Raw genomic sequence first — 26,307 nt, 5'->3', positions numbered from 1 at the left:
AAAACAGAATCAAGGAATCACTGACTCATTTATTTATTTATTTATTTAGGCGGAACCAGGGATTGAACTTAGGGCACTTGCCAGGCAAGCGCTTATTCTACTGAGCTATCTCCCCATCATTTTTTTTTTTAAGTTTTAAATTTTTTTTATATTTTGGCTCAATCAGAATGCCTTCAGGGCTGGTTTGGCTGGCTTGAGGTCTGGGGATCAAACCACAGCAACCTGAGCTGACTGACTGTTTAAGCAGGCTCTTAAAGAACTGAGCTAAGGGGCAGGCCCTCTCCCCATCAATTTTTAAATACTCTTTCACCCATTATTTCATTCTTTTGGGTTTTTGAGATAGCCCAGACTGGCTACAAACTCATAATCCTTGTGCCTCAGCCTCCTGAGTAGCTGGGATTACAGGCATATGCTACCCCACCCAGCCCTATAGAATCACTGCTTAAATCTGTATTATCAATTTTAATAATTTCATTCCAATACAAAAAAGACAGCTTTTCAAGTATTATAAGAACATATACCCTAGGGCTGGGGAGAGAGCTCAGCTGCTTAAGTGCCTGCCTGGTAAGTGCAAGGTCCTGAGTTTGATCCCCAGTACCACATTCCATGCCAGCCTCAGAATCCCCAGCAAGCCGTGCTGGCCACCAAAACCAGGCTTGGTGGCACAGTCCTGTAATCCCAGCACTGGCAAGGCTGACAGAAGGATTACTGCAAGTCTGACCTGTGTGCCAAGATGCTGTACCAAATACGTAAATAATTTTTTTTAAAAAGAACATATATCATAATGTCAACTATCAGTTCAGCTCTTAAAACAAAGAGTCAAAATTTAACACAAGCCACACATACACTGCCGCAAACCTCAACATCCCCAGGCGCACCTGAGCGGAGCTGAACAGGCTGGGCTACCCTCTTGCCATTCACGTAGGTTTCTGAGCGCTCACAGGGCTCCAGAGTCACGATAGCTGGGGGAACACAAACGCCTGTCACCACCACAGCCCACCACGATCACATAAAGGGAAGCATTTTCCTAGTAAGACTTGAGGGAACCACAACAGATTCCTACAACCACACAAGTGGCTGAAGCACCTACGTCTGGTAAGGAAGAGAGTTCCTTTTTAGGATACTAGAACGAGTGCCAGTATAAGGCTATTAGGGGCTGAGGCCCAGATGAAACATTTAAATGTGACAAATCTCAGAAGAATATATAAAATATACCTGACAGTTTAGCCGGTAACACTGAACACAGCAGAAATGTTAAGTATAGGACATAAGAAATAAACAGATGCTCAAGAGTAAAAGCTAGTACAGTCTTTTGGTTACAAAAGAATCATATGCTAAAGAAAACTGAAGATTGGTTAAGGAAGAACTGTAAGTCAGGTCCCAAAATACTATTATATTTTTGCTGTTTTGCTAATAACCTGGGCAAAAATCAAGGCTGACTTTCTTCTTTCTTTTTAGATAAATTCTACTGCACTAAGACTTGAGGTTCTTCAAATTGCCCATTCCCCATGGTATTTACTCCTCTCTTTTTTTCCATTCCGTGATTGACATTCTGGACCAATCCTAACTGCCCTTGTCCTGCTCAGTTCCTGGCAGTGACAAAAGGTCTCCTTTTGTCCATGTTATTTTCATGTAAAGCAGCTATGTCTGTCCCTGTATTTATAAGCAGCCCAGGTTTCTCCATTTTCAATAACAGACTGTGCAAGAAAGCAGCACAAACAGAAACTGGGAATCCCAAGTCTTGAGAATTTCTCATGCTACAGGAAGCAAAAGTGGCTGGAAAAGCTCCAGCAAGGAACTTCACCTTCCCCACTGTTGTTTCTCTCGCTCCTGAAGATGCAGTGCTCCTCCTTAATGTGGGCCCCACTCAGCACGATGTCCTGGCGCCGCTCGGCATCTGCTTGGCCAACCCTGGACACAAGAGCAAGTGTTTCCCAGGAAAATTCTGACACAAAGAGCACTCACACACAATGAACCACTTTCTCCCAGATAGTATCCTTTGCTATGTACGATAAAGGTAGCGCCTCTTTGGATTCAAAGCTTTTGATGGCAAATTCTGTTCTCATACGTGGCCAACCGCTCCCATGAACTCATGCACATTGTTAAAAGGAAGATATTTTTTTTTGTGTAACCGGGGATTGAACTCAGGTCCTTGTGCTTGCCAGGGAAGCATTTATTCTACTGAGCCATCTCCCCAGCCCAGGAAGAAAAATTTTATTTGGGTCTGCTCTTAAGTAGTTCTACTTACACACATAACTTGGAAAGAGCAGAGAAGATAGTTTGTGATTATTTCAGGCAAGATAAACAGCAGAATATTATCAAAAAATGTCAACAATTTCCCTTTTGCTATTTAATTATCTAGGAGAAAGAAGAATATTAAGTTCTCAAAACCAGAAACAAATATACCGTGTAATTCCATCTTTGATGTAATACAGTAGGCATTCAGACATCAGTGGGTCTTCATTGAGGTTAACAAGATGTGGAGTCTGAAAGAGATTAGAAACGACCGATGTGGAGCGAGGAACACCAGAGCACAGCAGCAGCCGCAGGGCTGCAGGGCCCGGCTTGCTTCCCAGGCTTCTCACATTCCTGCAGGCTCTGAAGAGCGCGTTTTGTGAGTAGTTACAACTCCACAGTGAAGAGCAAACACTCTCTTCAGGGCTTCCCAAACTACATCAATGCAGTCTATTTAAATACACATGTTCTGGGATGCAGAATAGGACCCACTCTTGATAACATCCAAGCTTAGCTACACACAGGAAATATTAAAACATACTGGTTCTCAGGATGGTTGATTACAATGTATGTAAATGCCTGGGCAAAAACCTCAAAAGAAGATTTAATTTTTCATTTACTTTTATTAAAGTGTCCCCATACCCCTGCCATTGCCCTTTATAATTTTCAACAGCTTTCCATGGGCTCAGGCATTGACTTTAGTTTATTAGTCTTTAAGGAAAATTTTAAATATTAAAACCACTGATAGCAATAAAAATAAAATAAAAATCTTCTTCATTTAATTCTAACATTTCTAAACTCTTTTTTTTAAAACCAACCTTCTTTGGTGAGGACCCTACTGGAATCCAAAACTAAGTCACATGGTCTTGGGGCCAAAATCTACTCAAGATAGTGCCAGCAAATGTGGAAAAACAAAAGCAGTCAGATGAGGGGATAAAGAAATGGAACAGCCAAAGACAGTTAAACAGAAATTAGAAAAACCTCCAACTCCACTAGCATCTGCCCCTGTAGCCTAAGGCTGGCCTGAGAAAGTCAAACCCTCTTTGGGCAGCAGCCTTAAAGCCCAAGCAGGGTCCTGACCTATGTAACAGAGAATCTCAAGAACAGGTTCCAACACTGAGTCTGGACATGGTCCATGTTACATTTCTCTCCAAAGGAGTACAGAAAGCTAAAGCAAAATGAGCAAAACTGAAGCAAGAGAAACTTTGGAGGCAAAGATCTCATCACTGAAAGACATGAAGGGTCCCACTGACCAAAACAAGTGTTTCTGTTTTGGGATTTGAGCTCAGGGCCTCATGGGTGGCAGGCAGATGCTCTGCTACCTAGAGCACTCCTAACCCCAAAAGTGCTTCTGTTTGGCTGAGTCTTACAACCTGGCTTCCTACCTTTTTAGGTGAGAAAACCCCCAGTGTTCCTCCATCTTCCCGAATGGCTACGCCCATCTCAGCCAACAAGGCCTCTCTAGAAGAAAACAAGTACATGAGAACATCAACCCCAGAATGCTAATTCAATTAGTCTCATACGAAGTGGGAAGTAAAGCATGCAAAGCTAAAACAACCAGCCATGTCTAAAGTTGATAATGGAAATGTGGGATACTGTGCTTATTTCATCAATGAAAAGTTATTTTTTTAAGAGACACAGCACATTTAAAATAAATTAAAGTATGTTCCTGTGTTAAAGTTTTCTTTACCCTGACAAGAGCTCTCTCAGGCTGGGAACAGGGCTCAGTGGAGAGCCTGCATAATCAAGGCTGGAAGACTGGCCCCAGCATAGCCCTCCCCACCACACGCTCCTGTCTCTTCTGCCATGCAGATGGACACTAATTCATAAACAACACATCTATTAACACAGAAAAAGCAAAGAAGGGGACACCTATTTATATCTATTTGGAAGAATTATTTCTCTAGAACCTTTCCCTAATAAATCAATCAGAAAGTAACTTGAGTAAATGGAGTATGATCTATAAATGTGACATTCCTCAAATGTTATCTTCCCTTATCCACTCTCCTTGTTCTAAAATCCTGGTTTAAAATCTCTAAAATAAACAAGAATTCTGGGGGAAGTGTGGGCAGGAAGGGAGTAATGCTGAGGAACTAAACCCAAATAGTGCCGAACTAAAGTCCCAAGATCTCACTAAGGTGCCCACCTGGTCTCACATGTATCATTCCCCTGTCTCAGCCTCGTGGGTAGCTGGAATACCAGGTATGCACCATACCACCCAGTAAAAACCATTCTTGTTGTATTTATTGTATCAGTACATTAGAATTCACTTCTGCCTCAACTTCTATTAAGGGAAAAGATAGGAACTGGTTTCTTAAGTATAAATTACAACCTAAACTATATCTTTTACCAAAGAAGTTCTTGAAAAGGTAACTCTGAAAGACAGTAGTCAGAAGGGTGCTTTGCCAAAGGCAACCAACCTAGTTTTAGCAAATAAAAAACTGTTTCACTCAGTATGTTCCATTTTTATTGATTCTCAACAAGTAAGGGCCGGCCAAATAGCTCAGCAGATTAAAGCGCCTGCTTAGGCAGACACGGGACGGGGGTTCGATCCCAGGGCCTGCCACACTGGCCCTGCCCCTGGGGCACACTGAGGTGGCAACTAAGAGTGGGCCTGCTGGCGTGTGCCTGTAATCCCAGCACTTGGGAGGCTGTAAACAGGAGAATCACTAGAAGTCTGATCTACATAGTGAGACCCTGTAGACCCTGTCCTAAATACAAAAAAAAAAAAAAAAGTAGTATGCTAACTACTAAGCATAGGAACCCTAAAGAATCTTTAAATATGTAGTTTACCTCACAGTACGAATTCCACACCACAAGTCCCTAGCCAGACTGGTTTCTATTTTGTGCTTTAGCAGGGAGGTCCTTTGCTTTTAACTTTTATTTCATCTTGTCTGACCATAAAAGTAACCCAGATTCCCTAGAAACTTAGAAACAGTCCCACACTTTAATATTCTAACCTCTCCATTCTGATGGCTTCTGTTTTTCGAAGCTTCTCTTCCCAGGTTTCATTCAATTCAGCAATGATCTTCTCTGATTCCTAAGGAAGGAGTTCACCTTTAAAGTGGCAGAATCTTTGATTTTTACATACCATATCCAAGAAGGAAGGCAAGAAGCAGAGGATCTGGGGCATAAATCATTAAAGATCTTCAAATAATATATACTGTAAGAAACACAAAGATTGGGCCTAAAACTAAGTCAGTCCTAGGCATATAAATCCTCTAAGTCTTCATAAAAATACCTGAATAGCCAGTATCTCTGTGTGTGTGCATGTGTGCTAAATGGAGGAAAGGTAATATTAACATCCCCAAATGCAAAATGCTTTTTCTGACAACCACTTTTTTTTTTTTTTTCCTACCAGGGATCGAACTCAGGACCTTGTGCTTGTCACACACATGCTTATGACACTGAGCCATCTCCCAAGTCCCTGACAACCACTTCTATAGAAGAATAAACTTCAAGGATGGCCAGATGGCTCAGTGGATTAATGTACCTGCTTAGGCAGACAAAGGGAAGGGACCCAAGTTTGAGCTTTTTTTGTGTGTGGTACCAGGAAATGAACTCAGGACCTTGTACTTGCCAGGCGGGTGCTTGTGCTCCTGAGCTATCTCCCCAGCTGCCCAAGTTTGATCCCTGGTGTGCTGTGCTGGCCCTGATCCTGGGGTGCACTGAGATGGGTGTGGTGGTGCACATGTGTGATCCCTGCATGTGGGAAGCTGAAAGCAGGAGGATAACTATGCGTCTGATCTGTGTAGTGAGACCCTACAGACCCTGTACTAAATAGGTTTTGTGTGTGTGTGTGTGTGTGTGTGTGTGTGTGTGTGTGGAACCGGGGATTGAACTCAGGTCCTTGTGCTTGCCAGGGAAGCGCTTATTCCACTGAGCCATCTCCCCGGCCCTAAATAGGTTTTTTTTTTTTTTTTTTTTTTTAAAAAAAAAGAATAAACTTTAGAAGAAAATCATTGCTTTTATCGCATAGGTTTCACTACTCCACAATCCCCTCTCTGAATAGAACCCAGTAACTAGGATGGATGGTTTTAGTATTAAACCTCATGTAACCATAGATATGACAACTTACCAGTCATCTACTGAATGTTTATTACATATATAGACATATGAACTAAAACATGATTCCTCGATGAACTTACTATACACTGTGATTTACACATTCAATAGTTATAGTCCATTATTGTCTGACCAAAGCACTTGGCATAGAACTGACTCATTCTACTTCACTGGGGTAACAAAGAGGGCCTTTCAGGTTGGCTCCCTTCTTCTTTTTTTTTTTGGGAACCGGGGATTGAACTCAGGCCCTTGTGTTTGCCAGGTAAGCACTTATTCCACTGAGCCATCTCCCCGGCCCCAAGGTAAAATTTTAAAAGAGCCTAGACATAGCTCAATGGTAGAATATAGACTTACCATGTGCAAACTCTGAGTATGCCTTAAAATGAGAAGCACTTACATAGCACTCTCTTTCCAAAAAGTATTATAGAGGAATCAAGATATTTATGTTACAGGTGGAAATAAAGGATATTCAATGAACGAAGCGGGAGGAGCACCACAAATAAAATTAGCATACTAGGCCACTCAGTGGTCTCAGTGCCTGCTAGGCAAGCGCAAGGACCCAGCTTTGATCCCCAGTACCTCGTGTCATGCAGGTCCTGCCCCAGGTGTGCCGAGCTGGCCACCAAGACCAGGCCACCAAGACCAGGCCACGAAGACCGGGCATGGTGGTGCATGCTTGGAATCCCAGGGCTGGGGAGGCTGCAACAGAAGGATCACTATGAGCCCAAGCTGCATAGTGAGACCTTGTACCAAATACAAAAAATAAAATAAAATAAAGTAAAATTATCATACCCTTAACAACTGATCTTACATCAAAAACAAAGACAGGCAAAGGGAAACAAATTCAGGAAAATGAATTCACTGTTTCTATTTTCCACGAAAGCATCTCTCCTCAGCAGTGTCACACTTCGGGACACAGTTCCTAGAGAGTCTCAGGCACGCCTGCTGTGTGTGGACACAGACGTGATCGCCTGCAGCCCGACGGCAACCCTGCCCAGGGCGTTCTCACCATTCACAAGGAGCGAGCAGGATGAAGGCGCTTACGCTCCAGTGAACCGCTGTGTTGCCCCCAACACCAGACTGCAAAGAAGTCATTTTCTCTCGAGAACAAAGCTAGGGAAAATGCAGGAGTTCATTTATGTTGGCTTAAAGGAGAATTAAAGCAGAGGGATTTATTTGTTGATTAAAATAATACGATTTGTTTTGTTTTAGCGGGAGTAAGGAGATGGGAGAAGAGTTCCCTGGAAAACCACACCATTCTCCCTTAGAAGCTATTTGGAAGACACTAATTCTTAACAAGCTTAATGTCTTGACTCCTAATATCTGACATTATTTCTAGTTTGGTCCACTTGGCACTTAGGGAGACACTTCCTCTTTATACCAGGATGACTGTCAAAGGAAAGGATAATCTCATCTGTGCACTAAGTCTTTTAATAAGCAAAAAATAAGATTCAAAATCCGCAAAGAAAAGGAACATTTTATGTTAAATAGCAGGAGGTTTCACTTCTCCTTCCGCAAAGCCCCCTAGCTCCAGCCCTGGCTCTGAACAGAGCCCTGCAGACACATGGACACTGACACCTACTTGTGACAAAGTTCCTGAATGAAGAGGCCTTCCTGCCCAGGGCTCAAGATCTTTGGAAAGATCTCAGTCAAATTTTACCAGCAGCAGAACTTTCCCTGAGCTTGCAATCCTGAGTGGACAGATCCCCTGCCCCCCATTTCCTAGGTATTTCAGAACTTTACTCATTTTCCTTTTTTTTTTTTTTTTCGTATTTAGTACAGGGTCTACAGGGTCTCATTACACAGATCGGACTCATAGTGATCCTCGCGCCACCACTCCCAGTGTCAGTAGCCTCTCAGTGTGCCCCAGGGGCAGGGCTGGCAGGGCACGTCGGGGATCAAACCTAGGTCTCTGCGTCTGCACAAACAGGTGCTTTAGTCCACTGAGCTATCTAGCCGGCCCTTTTACTTTCTGAGGGAAGAAACAAGATCATTATTTTCATTTCTGAAGCACCTTCTTTTTGAAATGAGTAAAATGCTTAGGGGAAAAGTGGGATGGTCAAGAAAGAAAAAGTGGAAGCCTGCTCTTCCTATACCACTGTCATCAGCCTCACTTGAGAACCAGAAGGGAAAGCATGTGACAACGGCACTACCAAGCCTAGCTCACTGTCAGCGGTGCAGCTTGTGACACGCTGGGGAATCCACCACTGGCACAGCTGGGCCCCAGGGTGACTGCATAGTGGCCTTGGAGACCACATGCACCAGCAGCACAGGAGGAAAAGAAAGCCCTCCATTACCAAAATCAGAGGGTATCAAGGCTTCCCCTGAACTTCCAGGATGTATAATTTCAAGTATAGCCAAATTAACTTTCTATGGTCTCTCAAATGTTCAAGCGTAATTTTAACTATATGTTACTGTTACTAACAATGGCTATTCAAAATTTTGACAAAACCAAATGTTTCTTTCTTTTTTTTTTTTTTTTTAACCAAGTGTTTCTATTTCATTTAAAACTCAATTTATATTTGAACAACTTGGGGGCCTGCCCATTAGCTCAGGTGTTTAAGTGCCTGCTGAAACAAAGCAGTCAGGCTCAGGATGCTGTGGTTCAATCCCCTCATCCTCAAGCCAAACCAGACCTGCCCTGAAGGCAACCTGAGCGGTCCCCTTTCCCCCAAAAAATCCTTCTATATTTGAACAACTTCACTGTGACTTACAAGCTACCCCCAAATTAACGTATGCATCTATTTATCAGTTACTCTGTGACCATCTTTGTCAAATTGGGTCCAGCATTTTAGTGAAAAGAAATGAATTTACTGAACAGAAAATTCCTTTTCAGAACACTTCTACAAGTTAAAGAATTCTCCATGTCGGAGGTCGAAATTTTAGCGACTTGTAGTCCTACTTGTGCTGGGAGCTCCACAGACATTCTGCATCAGGCTGAGCGAGGGCTTACCTTCAGACGCTCAATGGCTTCCTCTCCTCCAGGTGTAGACATGATCCGCTCTTGAATGCTGCTCACGGACGTCAGGCCCACCTGACTACTGAGTGAGCATGAAGATGGAGATGAAGTGAGGGACCCCATGGACGCTGTGGAGAAATTGCCAGGGCGTTGATTCTCAGAGGCAAGCAAGTATCTATGTTTATTGTTCTGAAAATCTTTCAGATCTGAGAGGCAAAGAAAGAAAAGAAGGCAGGAAAAAAAGAGGGAAAGGGGCAGAGGAAGGAAAAGACAGGAAGGAACACCAGTGTAAGAGGAAAGCATTAAAGCTCCAAGACAAAGACACGTTACAATACAAAGACAAGTTCTAACTGTTCTAGATGGCAGTTCTAAAACACGTCTTTTTAATGCTGCTGTCATAAAGGTTAAGAATAAATTCTGAATTTAGAAACTCCAAACTTCCAATGTGAATTAGCTCTGTATCTGGTAGGGTGTGACCAGAGCCTCCCAGGCACTGTCTCAGAACATCCATGCGACCTTCTTCTAGTCTACCATTCCACATCTACAATGCCTTCAGATTTACACTATTTTAAAATTCTGGGGGTTTGTAACAGTAAAGTGAAAACTAAGGTCATTTGTCAATAATATTCCATACTGGCCTGGGCTGGTATTTTATGGAAAATTTTCAAGGAAATATTATAGTTAAAACAGAACTCGGAACACATAATATTATCCTCTGTATAACACGATTTCAACATGCCTAAAGATTTTTAAAATGTCTTAAAAAGAGATGTAATTGTAGAAATGAGAGCAGAATTCTGCTTAAATGTGGCTCAACTCAAAACTCAATAACTACCTCAATAACAATTAGCAAAGTGATATATTTTGGTGTAGTTTCCACTTATCAATCAATCATGGCAAAAAAGGGGGGGCTGGCCAAATAGCTCAGCAGATTAAAGCACCTGCTAGCAGGCACAGGGGCCAGGGGTTCGATCCTGGGCCTGCCATGCAGGCCCCATCCCCGGGGCATGCTGTGATGGCAATTGAGACTGGGTGTGGTGGCATACGCCTGTAATCCCAGTTCTTGGGAGGCTGTAAACAGTGGATCACTACAAGTCTGATCTAGTAGTGAGACCCTGTACACCCTGTAGACCCTTCCCTAAAATACAAAAATAAATAAAAAGAGTGGTTATTTGCTAATTTAAGAAAACAACAGTACAACCCTGGGATTATTAGGAAGCCTGCTTCCTAATATGATATTCCAGTTTTAGGGACTGAGTTTCATTTGCTAAAGTATCTAACAGAACTGTAAATTTACTTTTTTTTTTTTGTAAATTTATTTTAAACTTAGTTTTGTCTGTTAATCCAGTTCAAAGTCAGCCTGAATTGTGTAATGAAACTCTTCATAAAAAGACAAAAAATACACAAAACACCCCTCAGTTTTGTTTTTTAAAAAGTCCACGACCACCAAGTTCATTAACTTTTTTATAGTTTCCTTCCTCAGTGATAGTTCTCAATAAACACCAGAGGTGCATTTCTATACTTAAGTTAGCTCATTTTAAATTTGAGAAAACCTACACTGCTTAAAATTCATGTAAGAATTAAGGACATAACATGAAGCAATACAAATAACACAAAAAATATAATTTGTTCTCTCTAGGTCTACTCATCTTTACTATTTAATTAAAGACAGTTCTTTAAAGCCTGCAGTCGCTTCAAGACAGTTTGAAAACCACCATCTGTAAGTACAGAACACAGGAAAGTAAGCAGAGGCATATTGTTAAAGGGGGACTGGAACTATACCAGTCAGCCACCAAGTGATGGTGGCCAGGTGGGAAAGGGTGGGACGCTGGAGGTTAGAAGGTCTGGCGAACACATGCAAGCCTTGAAAGGAATTAAGAGTAGATCCAAGCAGTAGCCAAGAAGTACTCAGGGCTGCCCTCCTTCAAACATAGGGACTTAAAACTTAGTCATGCATGGTTTCTCAGGAAATGCCACAGCTGCTCGGAGGTCTGCAACAGGCTGGCAGCAGCAACTTGCGCACAGAAGCGAGAACAAGAAGGCATCTTTTCCACACCAGTATCATTCAGCTTTGAAAATCTCAGACAGAGCTGTTCCAGTCCAAGAGTCACATGTTATTAGAACAGTCCAGGATCTGCAGGACCTAACTCATCAAATCTGGACTATGCCTGGAATCTCCTACGCAGTTCCCCATTGTCTGATGTGCCTAACTATATGAAAAAAAAAATCAGTGTGAACCTTATTCATGTCTTTTGGGCCAAAGTATAGCTCAGCAGCACAAGCAAATGCAAATTCAGGAGTTCAATTACCGTTTACCAAAAAAAAAAAAAAAAGAAGAAAAAGAAAAAAAAGTCTTTAAAAGTAATTCCTTTATGAATTATAAAGAATAAGCAATCATTTCCTCAAGTGTGATCTTTTATAAAATGTTCTCATTTCAAGGGCCAGCCAGATAGTTCAGCAGATTAAAGCGCCTACTTAGGCAAACACCAGGACCAGGGGTTTGATCCCTGCCTCTGCCCTGCCGGCCCCACCCTGGCGCACGCTGAGAAGGCCACTGAGACTGGGCATGGTGGTGCGTGGCTGTAACCCCAGCCCTTCAGAGGCTAAAAACAGGAGGACCACTACAAGTCCAATCTGTGCAGTGAGACTCAGTAGACCCTGTACTAAATACATTTAAAAAAAAAATTAAAATGTCCTCAATTCAATCATATACTTTATACACTTCAGCCTAAGCAGAGGTGAGGGCTGGCAGACATGCAGCGTCTCCCTCACAGTCTGGCCAACTAGAAATCATGCTATTAATTATACAAAGGCTTGTGTTTACAAGGTTCAGTGAAAATGATTTTTCTATTAAACAATCATCATTCAGCTACAGGTGAAGGGACACCGCAGAACACTCCTGCCCCAAATACGTCAGGCAGAGGCACAAGTAAGCAGGGTAGTAACTCTCAAGTGCATTAGGAACACCAATGGTGTGAGCTGCCATCACTGCTGTCCTCATCATCCAAGATTCTGGGCTTCATTTAATCACACGGGGAAAAACTGAAGCGTGAAACAAGTAAGAAAATTTTAAGTCTTTCAACTTTACTCAAACAAACTGAAATTCTTCAAGGGTCACTTTGCCTAAATGGACAAAGGCAAAAATAAGAGAAGTGCTGACTCTACAGCATGCTCTGTCTGGGATTTCCCTGTTAGCGTCGCTGCCATGCAAAGCTCATTTTAAGGCTGATCCAGCAGAGGCAGATTAGAAAGTCAGCATACTGGAGTAACCAATACATGAAATACACACATTTGCCTCCACTTCCAGAGTAATCATCGATCAACGGATCAACTGAAGGTAAGCAGGAGGGAAAACACGAGAAGGGTCAGAGTTCAGGTTCAGCAGTGACACAGAAAGGAAACAGCAGCATTTGGCATTTGGCACCGAATTAAGTCAATACAATATGTAATTAATTTTACAAGCTGCATTAATCTAAACTCAGACTCTAATAATCAGCAAGAATGAAACTAAAAGAGGTCTTGAAAATCTATCAGAATGTCAAAGAATACTAATTTTATACTAAAAAATTATAACCAGGTACAGTAGTACATGCTTATAATGCAGCTACTCCAGAGGCTGAGGCAGAAGATTGACAAATTTGAGGCCAGTCTTTGAAAATTAGTAAGACCTTGTAGCAAAAAAAAGGTGTGGGATGGGTGGCTGAAGATATAGCTCAGCAGAGAAATGCTTGCCTAGGATGCCTATAGCTCTGGTGTAATCCTGAATAACTGTCAAAGAATTCTAATGTATTATTCCATTACTGAATAATCAACAATCCTGATTACTATCTGAATAATCTACTTGATTCACTTAAGATAACTTATCTACTCAACTATTCACTTATTTCTTGGAGGCATTCCAAGACTGAACCCAGAGCTTACAGCACGGTGGACAAGCACCCCACCACTGAGCTCCGTGCTCCCATTTCAATGAGACAGTCTCACTGAGCTGGTGGGCTCAAACTTGTGCTTCTTCTGTCTCAGCTGAACAGCTGAGATTACAGAAGCACTAGATTTACCACTGCACTAGATTAGAGAATTTTGGATTGACATTATACTGGCACATCAGTGAGATTTGTAAAAGATGCACTGTAGAACAATAGTGTAAAGTAATATTTGCTAGAGGTCTAGTTCTAGAACTTGAGGAATTGGACCTTTTCCTTCATAAAAACATAAGGAACATAGGCCATTTAAAGGCAACTCTTACCTGAAAATAGACTTGAGGAGTGGATTACTTACACAATTTTGCCAATACATGCAACAAAAGGTCCAAGTTACATTTTTATAAAGTTATACTTTCTCAGTTAACATTCAGAAAAAATTCACGATGGCTTGGTACACATTAGAGAAACTTCATGATCATTTGCACTGCTTCTTGCTAGTTACATTTTGAAGTGGGCCTTGATGTGTTGCCCAGGCTAGCCCCAAATCCATGAGTTCAAGCTATACTGCTTCAGCCTCCCCCATAGATGGGATTATAGGCACACACTACCATGCCTGGGTTTCACTGGGGTTTTTAAGAAAAACATAAAACCATTTTGACCACCATCTAGTTTCACAGTCCCCACTCCCTCCCCCCAGACAAGGTCCTGCTATGTACTGGCCTTGAATCTGTGGAGATCCTCGTGGCTCAGTCTCCCGTGTGCTGGGATTACAGGCCTATGGAACCACACGCACTAAATTTCTTAAATTTCAGGTGTATTTTAATTATAAGAACATGAAGAGGAAGATTAGATTTTTGTGTTGATCTTAATTCACTTACTGTCAATAATGTCTCCCAGGCCCTGAGCACGAAGAAGGTCCTTCAGCCGTGTTACTTCCTCCTTTAACTCACGAACCAGTTTGGCATTGGGGTCCTCATTGATGACAGCATTACATTTAATCTGTTTCGCACGATCTGCATATCTAAATTTTTTTAAAAAAATTATGTCCATTTCCTGGGTATTCTTTTTCTCATAAGTAACACACCATTATGTCTAGGGCTGGGGAGATAGCTCAAGGGCATAAGCACCTGCCTGGCAAGCCTAAGGTTCTGAGTTCAATCCTCAGTACCACAAAAAACAAACAACAACAACAACAACAAAAATAACATTATTTCTAAATCAAACATCCTGAGAATTACACATTTTTATGAGCCTCAGAAGGCTGAGGCAGGGCCATGGAGACGGCTCAGTGGAATAAGCGCTTCCCTGGCAAGCGCAAGGACCTGAGTTCAATCCCTGGTTCCGCAAAAAAAAAGAAGGCTGAGGCAGGAAGATTGCCACAAGCTCAAGACCAGCCTGGGCTACGCAATGAGCTTAAGGCAAGCCTGAACTATACTGTGAGACCATGTCTCAAAAAAGAAAAAATTATATACATATAGCTTCATAGTCTTATAAAGATGAGAGGAAAAGCTCAGATGAACAAGTGATTTGCCCAAGATCACAACTGAAATAAAAACCACAGAGGTCTCAAATCCAGTTTGTCAGACTAGACGGTGTTCTTTTACTGTATCAAAACTATATGGGAGGAGTCGGGGAGATAGCTCAGTGGCATAAGCTCCTGCCTATCAGGAACAGGGTCCTGAGTTCAATTCCTGGTTAAAAAACAAAAACAAAAAAAACCTACATGAGATAAGAAAAGAGAACTCCAGATTAAAGTAACAGAACCTATTCACATATAAAAGTATTCTACTAGTGAACATTCTGTTGATTTTTTAAAAGCTACATGTACTCCTAATTGTGTTATTTCTTCTAACTTTAGTGTTTCTATAAAAACAAAGTCTGGGGGCCGGGGAGATGGCTCAGTAGAATAAGTGCTTCCCTGGCAAGCACAAGGGCCTGAGTTCAATCACCAGTTCCACAAAAAAAAAAAAAAAAGTCTGTGCTAAGAGAATACTTTTTTATAGAAATGATAATAAAAATTTTGTTATTATCTGAAAATCCCACATGTGATTTGAACATCTTTCCTATGAAAAATTTCTTGCCATTCCCAGTAAAACTGTAAACCATAAAAAGATAAATTTCATTATAGTAAAACTCATTTCCCTCATGTTTTCCCGTCTACAGGACCGCCACACAGCAGAGGTAAAGGCCCTACGGTGGCAATGTGGCCTGAGGGGCTACCAGAGAATACCTCAGGCTGGGAGAGAATACCTCAGAGTGCTCAGGGTTTCATCATAGTTGATATCTGCTGGGCTCAGAGCAGCAACCATGGCAGTCCGAGAATTGCCACCTAAGAAGAGTCAAAAATATCTCAAATGTCTCATTTGAGAAAGTTTTATTGAATGTATCACCATCCTGATAGCACAATTTCAGATGCTAACAGTTAATCAAAAGCCAGCAACTTTCCTAAATATCCCCAGTCACGCACCGTTACACTCAAATTTTAGCATCTGCATCCCGTGGGCCTGGTTCCTATGCTCCCACTCTTTCCTGAACCCACTCCCATCAAATCTCAGTCACTCACAACGCTGCTCTTGGCAGTGGGATGGCAGTGGTTGGGGTGCAGCCCACTGGTTTAGTTTCAGCCTCTTTCCCCTCTAAGAGACATCTGACACAGCCCATCACTCCCTCTGGGTAAGAAAGTGTACTAGGACAGGGCATGAGGCTCAGCAGCAGAGCTCTTGCCTTTCATGCAGGAGGCCCTGGGTTCAATCCTCAGCACCACACACACACACACACACACACACAGCCCAAAGGACACTAAATAAAGGATAGGGACTGGAAGGCCGCAAAACACCAGCAATAAGGCAATGTAAAAGCTGGTGCTGTCTAATTCTGTGCCCTTGGAGGAACAAGAGATTTTGAAGAACTTTGAGAAGGACCAATAGTTTGAAGCAAATCTGGAAGTTAGGAAGACAACCGCTCTGCAGTTTGTGCCCTGACCTAACTGAGACACAGGAGAACACCCAGATTTAGATAACTCAAACAAGCTGAAGTCTGGAGTAAAAATGAAGAGCAAGAAGCACTCAAGTTAGTAACATAAGTATCTACAGATAATTATTTTTTCTGTAAAACAGTCAGAGAACAACTAACCACAAAAGATATTCAATAAACGGCTTTAAAAAGATAACTACAAAATTAACTCATACCAGTAATCAACATACCTAGGTTTTCTCGAAGAAGCCATGTAAGTACAGAATCTCTGTAAGGAATGAAATCAGTTTTCTTCTTCTTCTTACTCTATTAAAAGAAAGGAACAGCCTTAGCATTGTTAAGGTAAAAAAAAAAAAAACCTCATATAAAATACAAGCCAGCTTACAATTCACAAGTATACCAAATTATAATAGCAATCCACCATTAGTACTATAGTAATTCATTCTGTAATCCATTGCTGAAATTTATCATTTGCAGTTTGAAATCTTCCACACACAAAACTCATGCAAATATTCTTTCCACATTTTATTTGGAAATTTTTATTACACAAAAGCCTAGTGAACAGTACAATGAGCTAATTATAATACAATGCATCTTCAACTATTATTAGTATTTTGCCATGTTCACCTTTCATTTATCCTCCAAATACTTTTATAGATTCCTAAGCCATTCTGGAGTAAGGTGTAGACAACCTGCCTAAACACATCAGAAAGTAAGCACATTCTTTCACAGCACAACCACCAAATTTAGGAAACTTAATGGCAATATAATACTGTTTCCTAATATGCTGTTCAAGTCTTTTGCAGGTGTTACTGTTTTAAAGCAAATCTAACACTTCACCTATAAATTCTATAGGTATGTGTCTCTAATAAACAACAACTATAAGGCCAGCAAGACAGTGCAGGGGACTGGCAATCACAGGGAACGAGATTTAATCCCTGGAACCTCATATCCCCCTTCCCCGGGCATGCTGAGCCGGCCACCAAGACAGGATGTGGTGGCACACGCCTGTAATCTCAGTGTTAGGGAGGCTGAAAACAGGAGTCACTATGAGTCCCAGCTGTGTACTGAGCCCTATACCAAATAATTTTTTTAAAAAAGAGCTGTAACAAAAAGCATACGTAACAAAATTAACAACAATGCCTCACTATCATCTAATATCTGGCCCCAAAACAAATTTAATTTTTACAGAGGGGTAATATAAATCCTGTGTTGCTAGGCTGGCTATGTAAGCATAAGCTGTTTAGTTAATTTACTTAGCCAACCATAAAATTACCATGTAGGCTGTTGCTTATCTAATTAACTATGACAAAGAAATCCAACTATTAGTACAAGGACTAAAAGTGAAAAGTCCTAGGAAAATGATGTGCTTTGCTAATTTAGGGATCTGTAAAGACTGCTGGGAATTTTCTATACATTTTAAGGATCCATTTATAATGTTCTCTTCATGACCTTTCTAATCACCACTGCACAAAACAAAAACCACTACTGAAAAGGTAGTGTTGAAATGGAAAAATCAGATCCTCTTGAGGCAAAAACGAATGGATGCAAACGTTTTGCAGACAATCACTACTTAGATATATGCTGGCTGGCTAGTGTATTCTGATGCCTTAAGAAGCTACTATGGAGAAAAACCAGGGTTTCTGATTGGCATTGCAAGGGGCAGTTTTGGAATCCATTCCTGGCATAATCCAAGGTTCAACAAAGGATAATCTGCTTTTTGCAAAAGCACAGGTATTTACAAAATGAGTACTTGGGGGCTAACCTCAGATTTGTGGCACAGAAAAGGGAGCAGGCAAGTGACACTGAAATTCCATTTCTTATCACAAACACTGAGCTGAGGACGCAGCTGAGCAGCAGAATGCTTACCTAGCATGTTCAAGGCCCAGGGTTTGATCTGTTGCAATGCAAACAAACCCATGCACAAGATTTTATTCACTCCAGCCACAGATGCACACTGCACCCGCGAGAAAGGCATTTCTAGTAGCAGGCTCCAAGAAGAATGAAGCCTTTCAGAACAAACTTTCGCTCCACTACAAAATCTTGAGGCGTAAGACTTTAGTTTATCCCTTTAAAGCTAAAACTAAGACTTTAGTTTATCTTAAACACAGCTAACACAGCCACTTACCCACTATTAGTACCGAAAGTGCTATAAAACTTAAAAGAGTATCAGTCACCGTAACCACAAATAGTACAATAAAAAAGCAGTGTTTTGTCAAATATTCTAATTTTATTTCTGTCAATTAGACAAAATTAAGAAGAATTTGCTAAAATGAAGGAACATAAGTAAGAAATGCAGACCTTTCCATCTGAAAATATTCTAGAATTCTGGCCATTTCTTTTCTATTTGCTTTCTACAATTAATCCGACCTATTCTCACATTTACTCAGATCTAGAAAATAAGCTCTCCAGTAGTTAGATAAAAAGTTCACTTAGATCATTAACCTCTCTAAGAAGAACTACAGGTTAAATATTTCTAATGGGAAATGCTTGGGATAAAAAATATTTCAGATTCTTTTTTATTTTGGAATATTTCCAAACACATAAGATGTTTTGAAGAAAAAAAAAAAGATGTTTTGGGGATGGGACCCAAGTGTATGTGTCATCTATGTTTTACACATATAGCCTAAAAGTAAATTCTTACAGTAATTTCAGCATGCCTGTGTTTTGATTGCTGCAAATCACATGAGGTCAGATGTGAAATTTTCCACTTATAGTTTCACACAAGAGCTCAAAAAGGGGACGGGAAGATAGCTCAGTAGAATAAGCACTTGCCTGGCAAGTGCAAGGTCCTGAGTTCAATCACCAGTACCGCAAAAAAAGGGAGCAAGAGTGAGAGAGAGCTCAGAAAGTTTCACATTCTGGAAATACTTCAGATTTTAGGCTTTTGGGGTAAGGACATTCAACCAATATTGAGTGCGGAAGGCAATAAGCCTGGTTCTCTCCCCAGTGGAAAAAATATCTTAGGTTGACCAAAAGGTATGTTTGTTACATGAAAACTAAAATTTATGTCTGATCTTACGGTATATATGCAATCTCTGGGAAGATCGCTCAGTATAAGCACTGCCTGCAAGAGCAAGGTACTGAGTTTGACCCCAGTACAAAGTTCGGGTGGACGGATGGAAGGAAGGAAGGGAGGAAAAAAAAAAATTTATGGTACATATGCAAAGTACAAAACTACATTTTACAAAATTGATTGTAAAAATCATGTACAAATTATACAGAAAATACTCTGTAAACTTTTCTTGTGGTTGATACATTAATAGGAGAGCACAGACACAAGATAAATTAGAAAGATCATTAAATTCTAACAGACTTCATAGTTCTGAGGCCCAGACTATATAAATGAAGAACGGTCATATGCATATATTATGAAGTGGCAGGTAGGTTTCTGAATATAATATACTTTCTGCTGATAAGCATAGAAGACCAAAACAGACAAACTATTTTACTAAATTATCATTACAGAGATGAGGGAAATACACAAATCTAAATATGTGAAAAGAGAAGTGTTAGCCAGGCATGGTGGCGCATGCCTGTAATTCCAGCACTTGGGAGGCTGAGGCAGGAGGGTTGTTTCAAGTTCAAGACTATCCTTGGCTATAAAGTGAGCACAAGGCCAGCCTGAGCTGCACAGTGAGACCCTGTCTCAAAAGACAAAGACGAGGACAAAGAAGAAGAAAAAAATAGAACATTTCACTGCAAATCCTGCCTCTATCTCCAATTTCCCTCGTGTGATTCACAACAATCATGTGCTCTAAATATTATTGTGCGAGTACTTTTAATAAATCCTAGAATATTTGTACAGAAATATGGAAGAGAAAAATCTATAGTTTTTGGATAAATACAAGTAAGATTTCCAGAAGCAGTTAAAACTTTAACCTAATTCTACAGCTGACACTTTATCTATGTGTAATCAAAGAATAGGAAAAAAGTTAATGTTCTAAATTTTTCATGACCTATCATTATGGGAAATAAATAAAATAATGCAAAGAAGCTTAAAACTATATATATATATACCAGGCTGGACATGGTGGAACATATCTGTAATCTCACCACGTCAGAACAGACCATAGGGGACTGAGGCAGGAGGATCCCTGCAAATTCAAGACCAGTCTGGGATCCAAAGTGAGTTCAAGGTCAGTCCGAACTGCATGGCAAGATTCTGTCTCAACCCATATAATTTCAAGAAGCCAGGCAGGTTTTAGAATAATATGCTAAAGAAATTTAATATGGTGAACTTTCAAGTGTAAAGAAACAGTCCAGTCCTATATATCACCAAGACAAACATTGTAAGATGACATAAAACTTTGACTTTCTGTCTTCTCTATTCTTATTTCCTTCTCCAAGCACATCATGTTCCTAAATTAATTCTGATGAGAAGTCTTATGATTTATGATCACACTCAATAGCCATTCTAAATTCCAGGGCCAGAAGACCATGATGAAAATTTCTGAAAGTTCCATTCCTGCTTATGCCTCTCTCCATCCCCTGTGGACTTACAACCACGAGTTGATTCTATAGCTAGTTTGTCTCCGCCACTCCCCACCATACCTTGCTGGTGCAGTTATCCTGCAGATGAAAGCGTTTAGAGGAGAGAATAAGGACAGAGCGTAAGCTTCCAAATAAAAAACAGTATTTTATTTAAATGGAAGTTATAATTATGACTTTTCAGAGACAGACACAAAATATTCCATTCTTTTTAGTGACTTAAATGAAGTATTGCTCTCAACAAGGGCACACAGTGACGAATAACACTTCCTTTGGCTTGTAAACCAAATAGTGAAGAAACTTAGCTTTGGTGTTTACTGTTAAGTGATAGGAAAGAATGAAACTACAGTGACATTTTCTTCCACTTGCTGGCCGTACACACTGGTCATCCTGTAACACTGAAATAGTGCTGGAAAATCCTTACGTCAGAACAGACCGTGGGCACAGCACCAGGCACTGCTCACAGGTTTGTACTGACCTGCTGCAGAGAAACCCAAGCACTGTCAGCAGCACAGCAGGTGCTGTACAATGACACGCAGAATAAGGGACCCTGTCACTGGTGTGAGTCTTTACTGTGCCGTATTCTTTCCCACTTAAAGAATTTTTTTCTACTTACAAAAAAATGGTTTTGTTTTATCTTGTTTTTTTTTTTTGTTGTTGTTTTTAACTTTGAAAGTGCACCACGTTACACCAGCAGTGGCCTCAACATCTTGTGTGTTTACCCCGATTTTGGATTGCATTGTTTTTCTTGTGCTTGGCTTAACCTTATTTTTTTCCATCATGACCCTGGCTGCAGTATACCACACTGTCACCGTGTCTGTGTGAGCGTACATTATGGGTCCCCAAAGTGACAAATGCATAAGGATGCATTTCCCACAACACGGACCCCTCATTAAAACTTATGACTATATTTGGAAACATATTTCTGGCCCGCAAATCAACAACATTCGCCAAAGCCAAACTGCTCAAAAAATCTCCAAAAGATACTGTGCATCCCACCTAGAAACGAATGCACAGGAGAAGGACATACACTAAACATGCTTACTTTTTGTGAGATCATAAACAAGCCTCTAAAAACTAGTCAGACCTTAGGTCTTCACCCCAGCATTACACACATCTACTTCTCACTTTACTCTCAGTACAAAGTCAAACTGTTATACTAATCTCTAACCTAGAAAGCTCTCAAAGGAGAAAGGGCCCAAACAGGACAGCCTTCATGGGCAAACATAAAACTATCAAGCGTATTTACTAAGTAGACAAATTCTGCTTGTAATGAAGTACAAAACTTACCACTTCTGCCAAGGCTGAAATGACTTTTCCCAAAGTTGTAAGAGACTTGTTAATATTTGCTCCTTCCTGAATAAACACCAAACATGAAAGTATTATGGTAAGTAATTTCTCATTCATATAGAGGATAAAATACACAGAGACCTGTCATATGCTAGCATATTTGCTTATGATCACAAGTTATACAACTGCCTTCCATCCTCAATCTTTCCTCTATTTGTCGACCTGCTGGGACCACACACCTGCCCCAGAGATGTTGCTCTCTAAAACCTTACAGATGCAGCGTTCTTCGCACATGAAGCTCCTGCTGGTGCTCAATGTGTGTCCACCAAACTCCACGATCTTCTCCCATCTGGATCTTGTGTATCGTATTCCCTTTAAGGTCTTCTAGTAACACTTAGCCAAATTTTGCCTGTTTTCTCAAAATGCAGTTCAACTCTCATGCTGACCATTGTCTTCCCTATTTTGTAAATTTTTATGTAAAAAAATTAGGTTTTGTGGATCATACGATCTCTCACAATTCTGCCACTGTAGTCACTGATAACATATAAAACTAATGATTGGTAACTATATCTCAATAACATTTCATTCATGAGGACAGCATTGGGCTGGATTTGGCCCATGTTACAGAACACTGACTGACTAGGCAGTTTATTTGGTAGAATAAATACCTTTAATCGAGTTCCTTTGGCACCAGTTGAATCAGCGCGTTCACTTCCTGCTAGATCCACCAAGCTGATTTTACTGACCTGGTAAAGAACAGTAACATACAGACAATTCAAAAACAAGCAAAGGCAGGGAATTTTATTAAAGATTAAAGAAGACTAAAATATGAAAAGTTCTTCAATATGGATCATGAAGCCATAAACAAGATGTATCATGGCCTACGGGTGTCTGGGGTAGTGGTGTAGGTCGATCGTAGAGCGTAGGTCCTGAGTTTAAGCCCTAGCACTGAAGGACACGGGAGTGAACAACATTCATGGTGACTGTCTTGCTTTAGAAGTCACGTGCTGTGGTCTAGCTGCGATTCTGTCCCCCAAAGGTCCATACCCTGGAAGCTTGGTCCTCAGCGCAGCTATGCTAAGAAGCAGTGCGAGCTTTGAGAGGTGGCCCAGGGGAAGTTCTTCGGAGCAATAGAGGCACAGTGCTCAGGGCCCCAGCCCTTCTCAAGGGAAGGCTGTTACAAAAGGAAAAAGTGGTCCCTTGACAGCTTCTCTGGCTTCCTTCTGGTGACACACTCCCTCCTCCTCCACACATGCCACTGCCATTGTGATGCCATCTGCCATAAGGTCGCAGCAGAGCCAAGCTGATGCAAGTGCCATGTTCCTGGTGTCACCTCTACAACTAGGAGCAAAATCATTTTTCTTTTTTTTTTTTTTTTTGCTGCATTGGAGATTGAACTCCATGTTTCATACTACGCCATGCCCCAGCCCCTTGTCCACTTACTCTGACACAGTCCTGATAAATTGCTAAGATAACCCAGCTGGGTTCAACCTTGAGCTCCTCTTGCCTCAGCTTCCAATAGTGCTGTAATCACAGGTGTGTGACACCAATACCTCAAGCTGCCTCTTCCTTTAAAGTTACCCAGACTCAAGTATTTTGTTACATTAACAAAAAATTGACTAATTCGTAATTTTAGGGTAAACACGACACATTTTATTAGTGTCCCATAAAAATATCTCAAACTTATTAACCCATTAATGGCATATTAAAAATGAAGCTGAAAGCAACAGGAACTCTCACATACTGGGAGTATAAAAATGTACAATCAAAAAAAAAAAATGTACAATCAGGGGGCTGGAGAGATGGCTCAGTAGAATAAGCGCTTCCCTGGCAAACACAAGGGCCTGAGTTTAATCCCCAGTTCAAAAAAAAAAAAAAAAAAAAAAACTCTCCAAGAAAAAAAAGTACAATCACTTTGGAAAAAGGCAGTTTCTTAAGATGCTAAACATTCATCTACCACAAGAATCAATCATCCACACCTAAAAAATCATTAGTGAAAATTTTAAATTTCCATACAGAGACTTGTACACAAATGTTCACAGAAGTTTCATTTATAATACTCAAAAATAGAAAGTTTAAAAATCCATTGACAGATGATTTAATAAACTGTACTGTATCCACTTAATAGAATATTTGTCAGCAATGAAAAAGAACTATTAACACATACAATAAAACAGATGACTCTCAAAACTATACTAAGCAGAAGAGACCTAGCAAAATAGTGTATACCATATGACTCCATATATATAAATTCCAAGAAACATAAATTCATCTATAGTAACAAAAAGTGGATCAGGAATTGCCTGGGATTGGGTGGAAGAAGGAATAGGGACATGTTATAAAGGAACACAAGGAAATACTTAGGAGTCACAAAAATTCTCATGATCTGGACTCTGGAACCAGTTTCACAGGTATAAATAAACATGTGAAAACTGATAAAAAATTTTACACTTGAAATATGCATGCCAGTAGGGCATGGTGGTGCATGCCTATAATCCCAGCGCTTGGGAAATTGAGGTAGAAGGATCATTGCAAGTTCAAAGCCAGCCTCGGCTACAAAGTGAGCTCAAGGCCAGCCTGAACTGCATAGCAAGAACCCATCTCAAAAAGACATAAATAAATAAGCATGCTATAAGTAACTGTACACCTTAATACAGCTGCTTCAGAGAAGTTAAGACAAAAGTATTCAAAGTAGACTATCGAAAGAGATATTAGTGGGGCCGGGGAGATAGCTCAGTGGCATAAGCACCTGCCTGACAAGTCAAGGTCCTGACTTTGATCCTCAGTACTAAGCGGGGAAAAAAGAACTACTGGACCAAGGGTGTAGCTCAGTGATAGAATGCTTAGCCACAGGCTCTAGGTTCAACCTCCAATACCCCATGCCCCCCAAAAGCAAGCACACTAGCCAGGATGAAATGGTCCTGGGATTGACATCAGTTTTACAGATTTGACATTATGGGACAAGGACAAAAAATGCTTTCAAGTGAACTGTTCCTTGGTGGCATTAAGAAAAGTACTATCAAGTAGCATCAATATTGCTACCTCAAAAAAATAAAATAAAAAATAGGGCTGGTGAGATGGCTCAGTGGTCTAAAGCACCTACTTAGAACAAGCTTAGCAAAGCACGGGGACCACGGTTCAATCCCCCAGCACCACATGCCAGCCAGCCCTGCCCCCTGGTGGGCTGAGCTGACCCCCCCACAAATAAATAAATAATAAAAAAAATTTGCTACCTCTGGCAAAGCAAGTTATTTGATCACCTACATGACAGTATATTTTTAAAAATAATTTTAAACAAAGTCACTGAGTAAAAGACGATTCTAAGTTTTAGTAACAATGGTATCATAAAGTACTCATTTTATAAGGAAAGGGATCCTATGTAGCTGCCAGGACAACAAATCTAAATTCAGATTTAAGAATTCCCCTTCAGGGCCGGTGAGCTAGCTCAGCGGTCTAAAGTGCCTACTTAGGCAAGTGCCTGCTTAGGCAAGTGCAGGCGACTGCAGTTCGATCCCCTGCACCACGTGCCCCCCAGTCCCGTCACCAGGGTAAGCTAAGCCCACCACAAAAAAAAAAAGAATTCCACTTCAAAATGTAGGCAGAGTAGGATGCAACATAATCTTTTTATATAAACAATAACAAAACTGGGCCAGCCAGAGAGCTTAGTGGACTAAAGCATCTGCTGCGGCAGAGCACAGCGGCTGGGGTTCGATCCCCAGCCTGCCATGCTGCCCCACCCCAGTGTGTGCTGAGACAGGGATTGAGACTGAGCATGGTGGCACACGCCTGTAATCCCAGCACTTGGGTGGCTGAAAAGAGGAGAATCACTACGAGTCCGACCTAGGTAGTGAGACCCTGTAAACCCTTTACACCCTGTGCTAAATTCATAAAAAAATAAAATAACAAAACTAACATTTACTGAGTGGCTGGCTACTCTGTGCCAGCCACTATCATATGCACTTTACCTATATTTAACCCTATGAAGGTGTTACAGAGAAACTGAGGTACAAAAAGGTTACACTATTTGCCCAAAGTAATATAGCTGGAAAGCAGCAGAGCCTGGATTCAAAGCAAGCAGTCCGATTCCAAAGTCTCCAATACTTAACTATCACACAAAACGAGACCACACTCCGCCTGCCTAATCACTCGCATGCACACATGTAACCCCAGTAACCTCATCAATTAAACTTACATGGTCCACTCAGAGAAGAATGAAGGATTTTCTCCCCCGCGTAACTGCTTAGCTGTCTTGCATAGACTTTATGAGATTCAAAGTTGTTTTCCTTTTTTTTTTTTTTTTGCTCCGAATACCTTCAGGGCAGTCTTGGCTGGCTGGAGTTGTGGGGCTCGAACTACAGCAACCTGAGGCTG

The 26,307-nt window shown here is 40.9% G+C and overlaps 1 protein-coding gene across 8 annotated transcripts in view; it reads right to left on the bottom strand.

The window, feature by feature from the left end:
- Kif1b (kinesin family member 1B) overlaps positions 1–26,307 on the bottom strand; it is a 164,942-nt gene that overhangs the window by 76,540 nt on the left and 62,095 nt on the right. For 2 of the 8 annotated variants that reach the window (XM_012516574.2, XM_023699405.1), the window contains exons 8-20: positions 22,605–22,682; positions 21,937–22,002; positions 20,710–20,727; positions 16,386–16,461; positions 15,433–15,511; positions 14,061–14,203; positions 12,549–12,590; positions 9,254–9,465; positions 5,196–5,275; positions 3,621–3,696; positions 2,407–2,486; positions 1,805–1,911; positions 879–962 (exon numbers count right to left, since the gene is read on the bottom strand). In XM_012516574.2, the coding sequence (XP_012372028.1) occupies positions 879–962; positions 1,805–1,911; positions 2,407–2,486; positions 3,621–3,696; positions 5,196–5,275; positions 9,254–9,465; positions 12,549–12,590; positions 14,061–14,203; positions 15,433–15,511; positions 16,386–16,461; positions 20,710–20,727; positions 21,937–22,002; positions 22,605–22,682 (1,141 nt within the window). The remainder of the gene's footprint in view (positions 1–878; positions 963–1,804; positions 1,912–2,406; positions 2,487–3,620; positions 3,697–5,195; positions 5,276–9,253; positions 9,466–12,548; positions 12,591–14,060; positions 14,204–15,432; positions 15,512–16,385; positions 16,462–20,709; positions 20,728–21,936; positions 22,003–22,604; positions 22,683–26,307) is intronic. The other 6 variants (XM_023699404.1, XM_023699406.1, XM_004639647.2 and 3 more) reach the window with 4 other exon arrangements.

Source organism: Octodon degus, unplaced genomic scaffold (genome assembly GCF_000260255.1).
Source record: "Octodon degus isolate 3935 unplaced genomic scaffold, OctDeg1.0 scaffold00113, whole genome shotgun sequence".
Taxonomy (NCBI): domain Eukaryota; kingdom Metazoa; phylum Chordata; class Mammalia; order Rodentia; family Octodontidae; genus Octodon; species Octodon degus.
The sequence above is the reverse complement of the archived record's forward strand: the minus strand, read 5'-3'. Positions and strand labels throughout refer to the sequence as shown.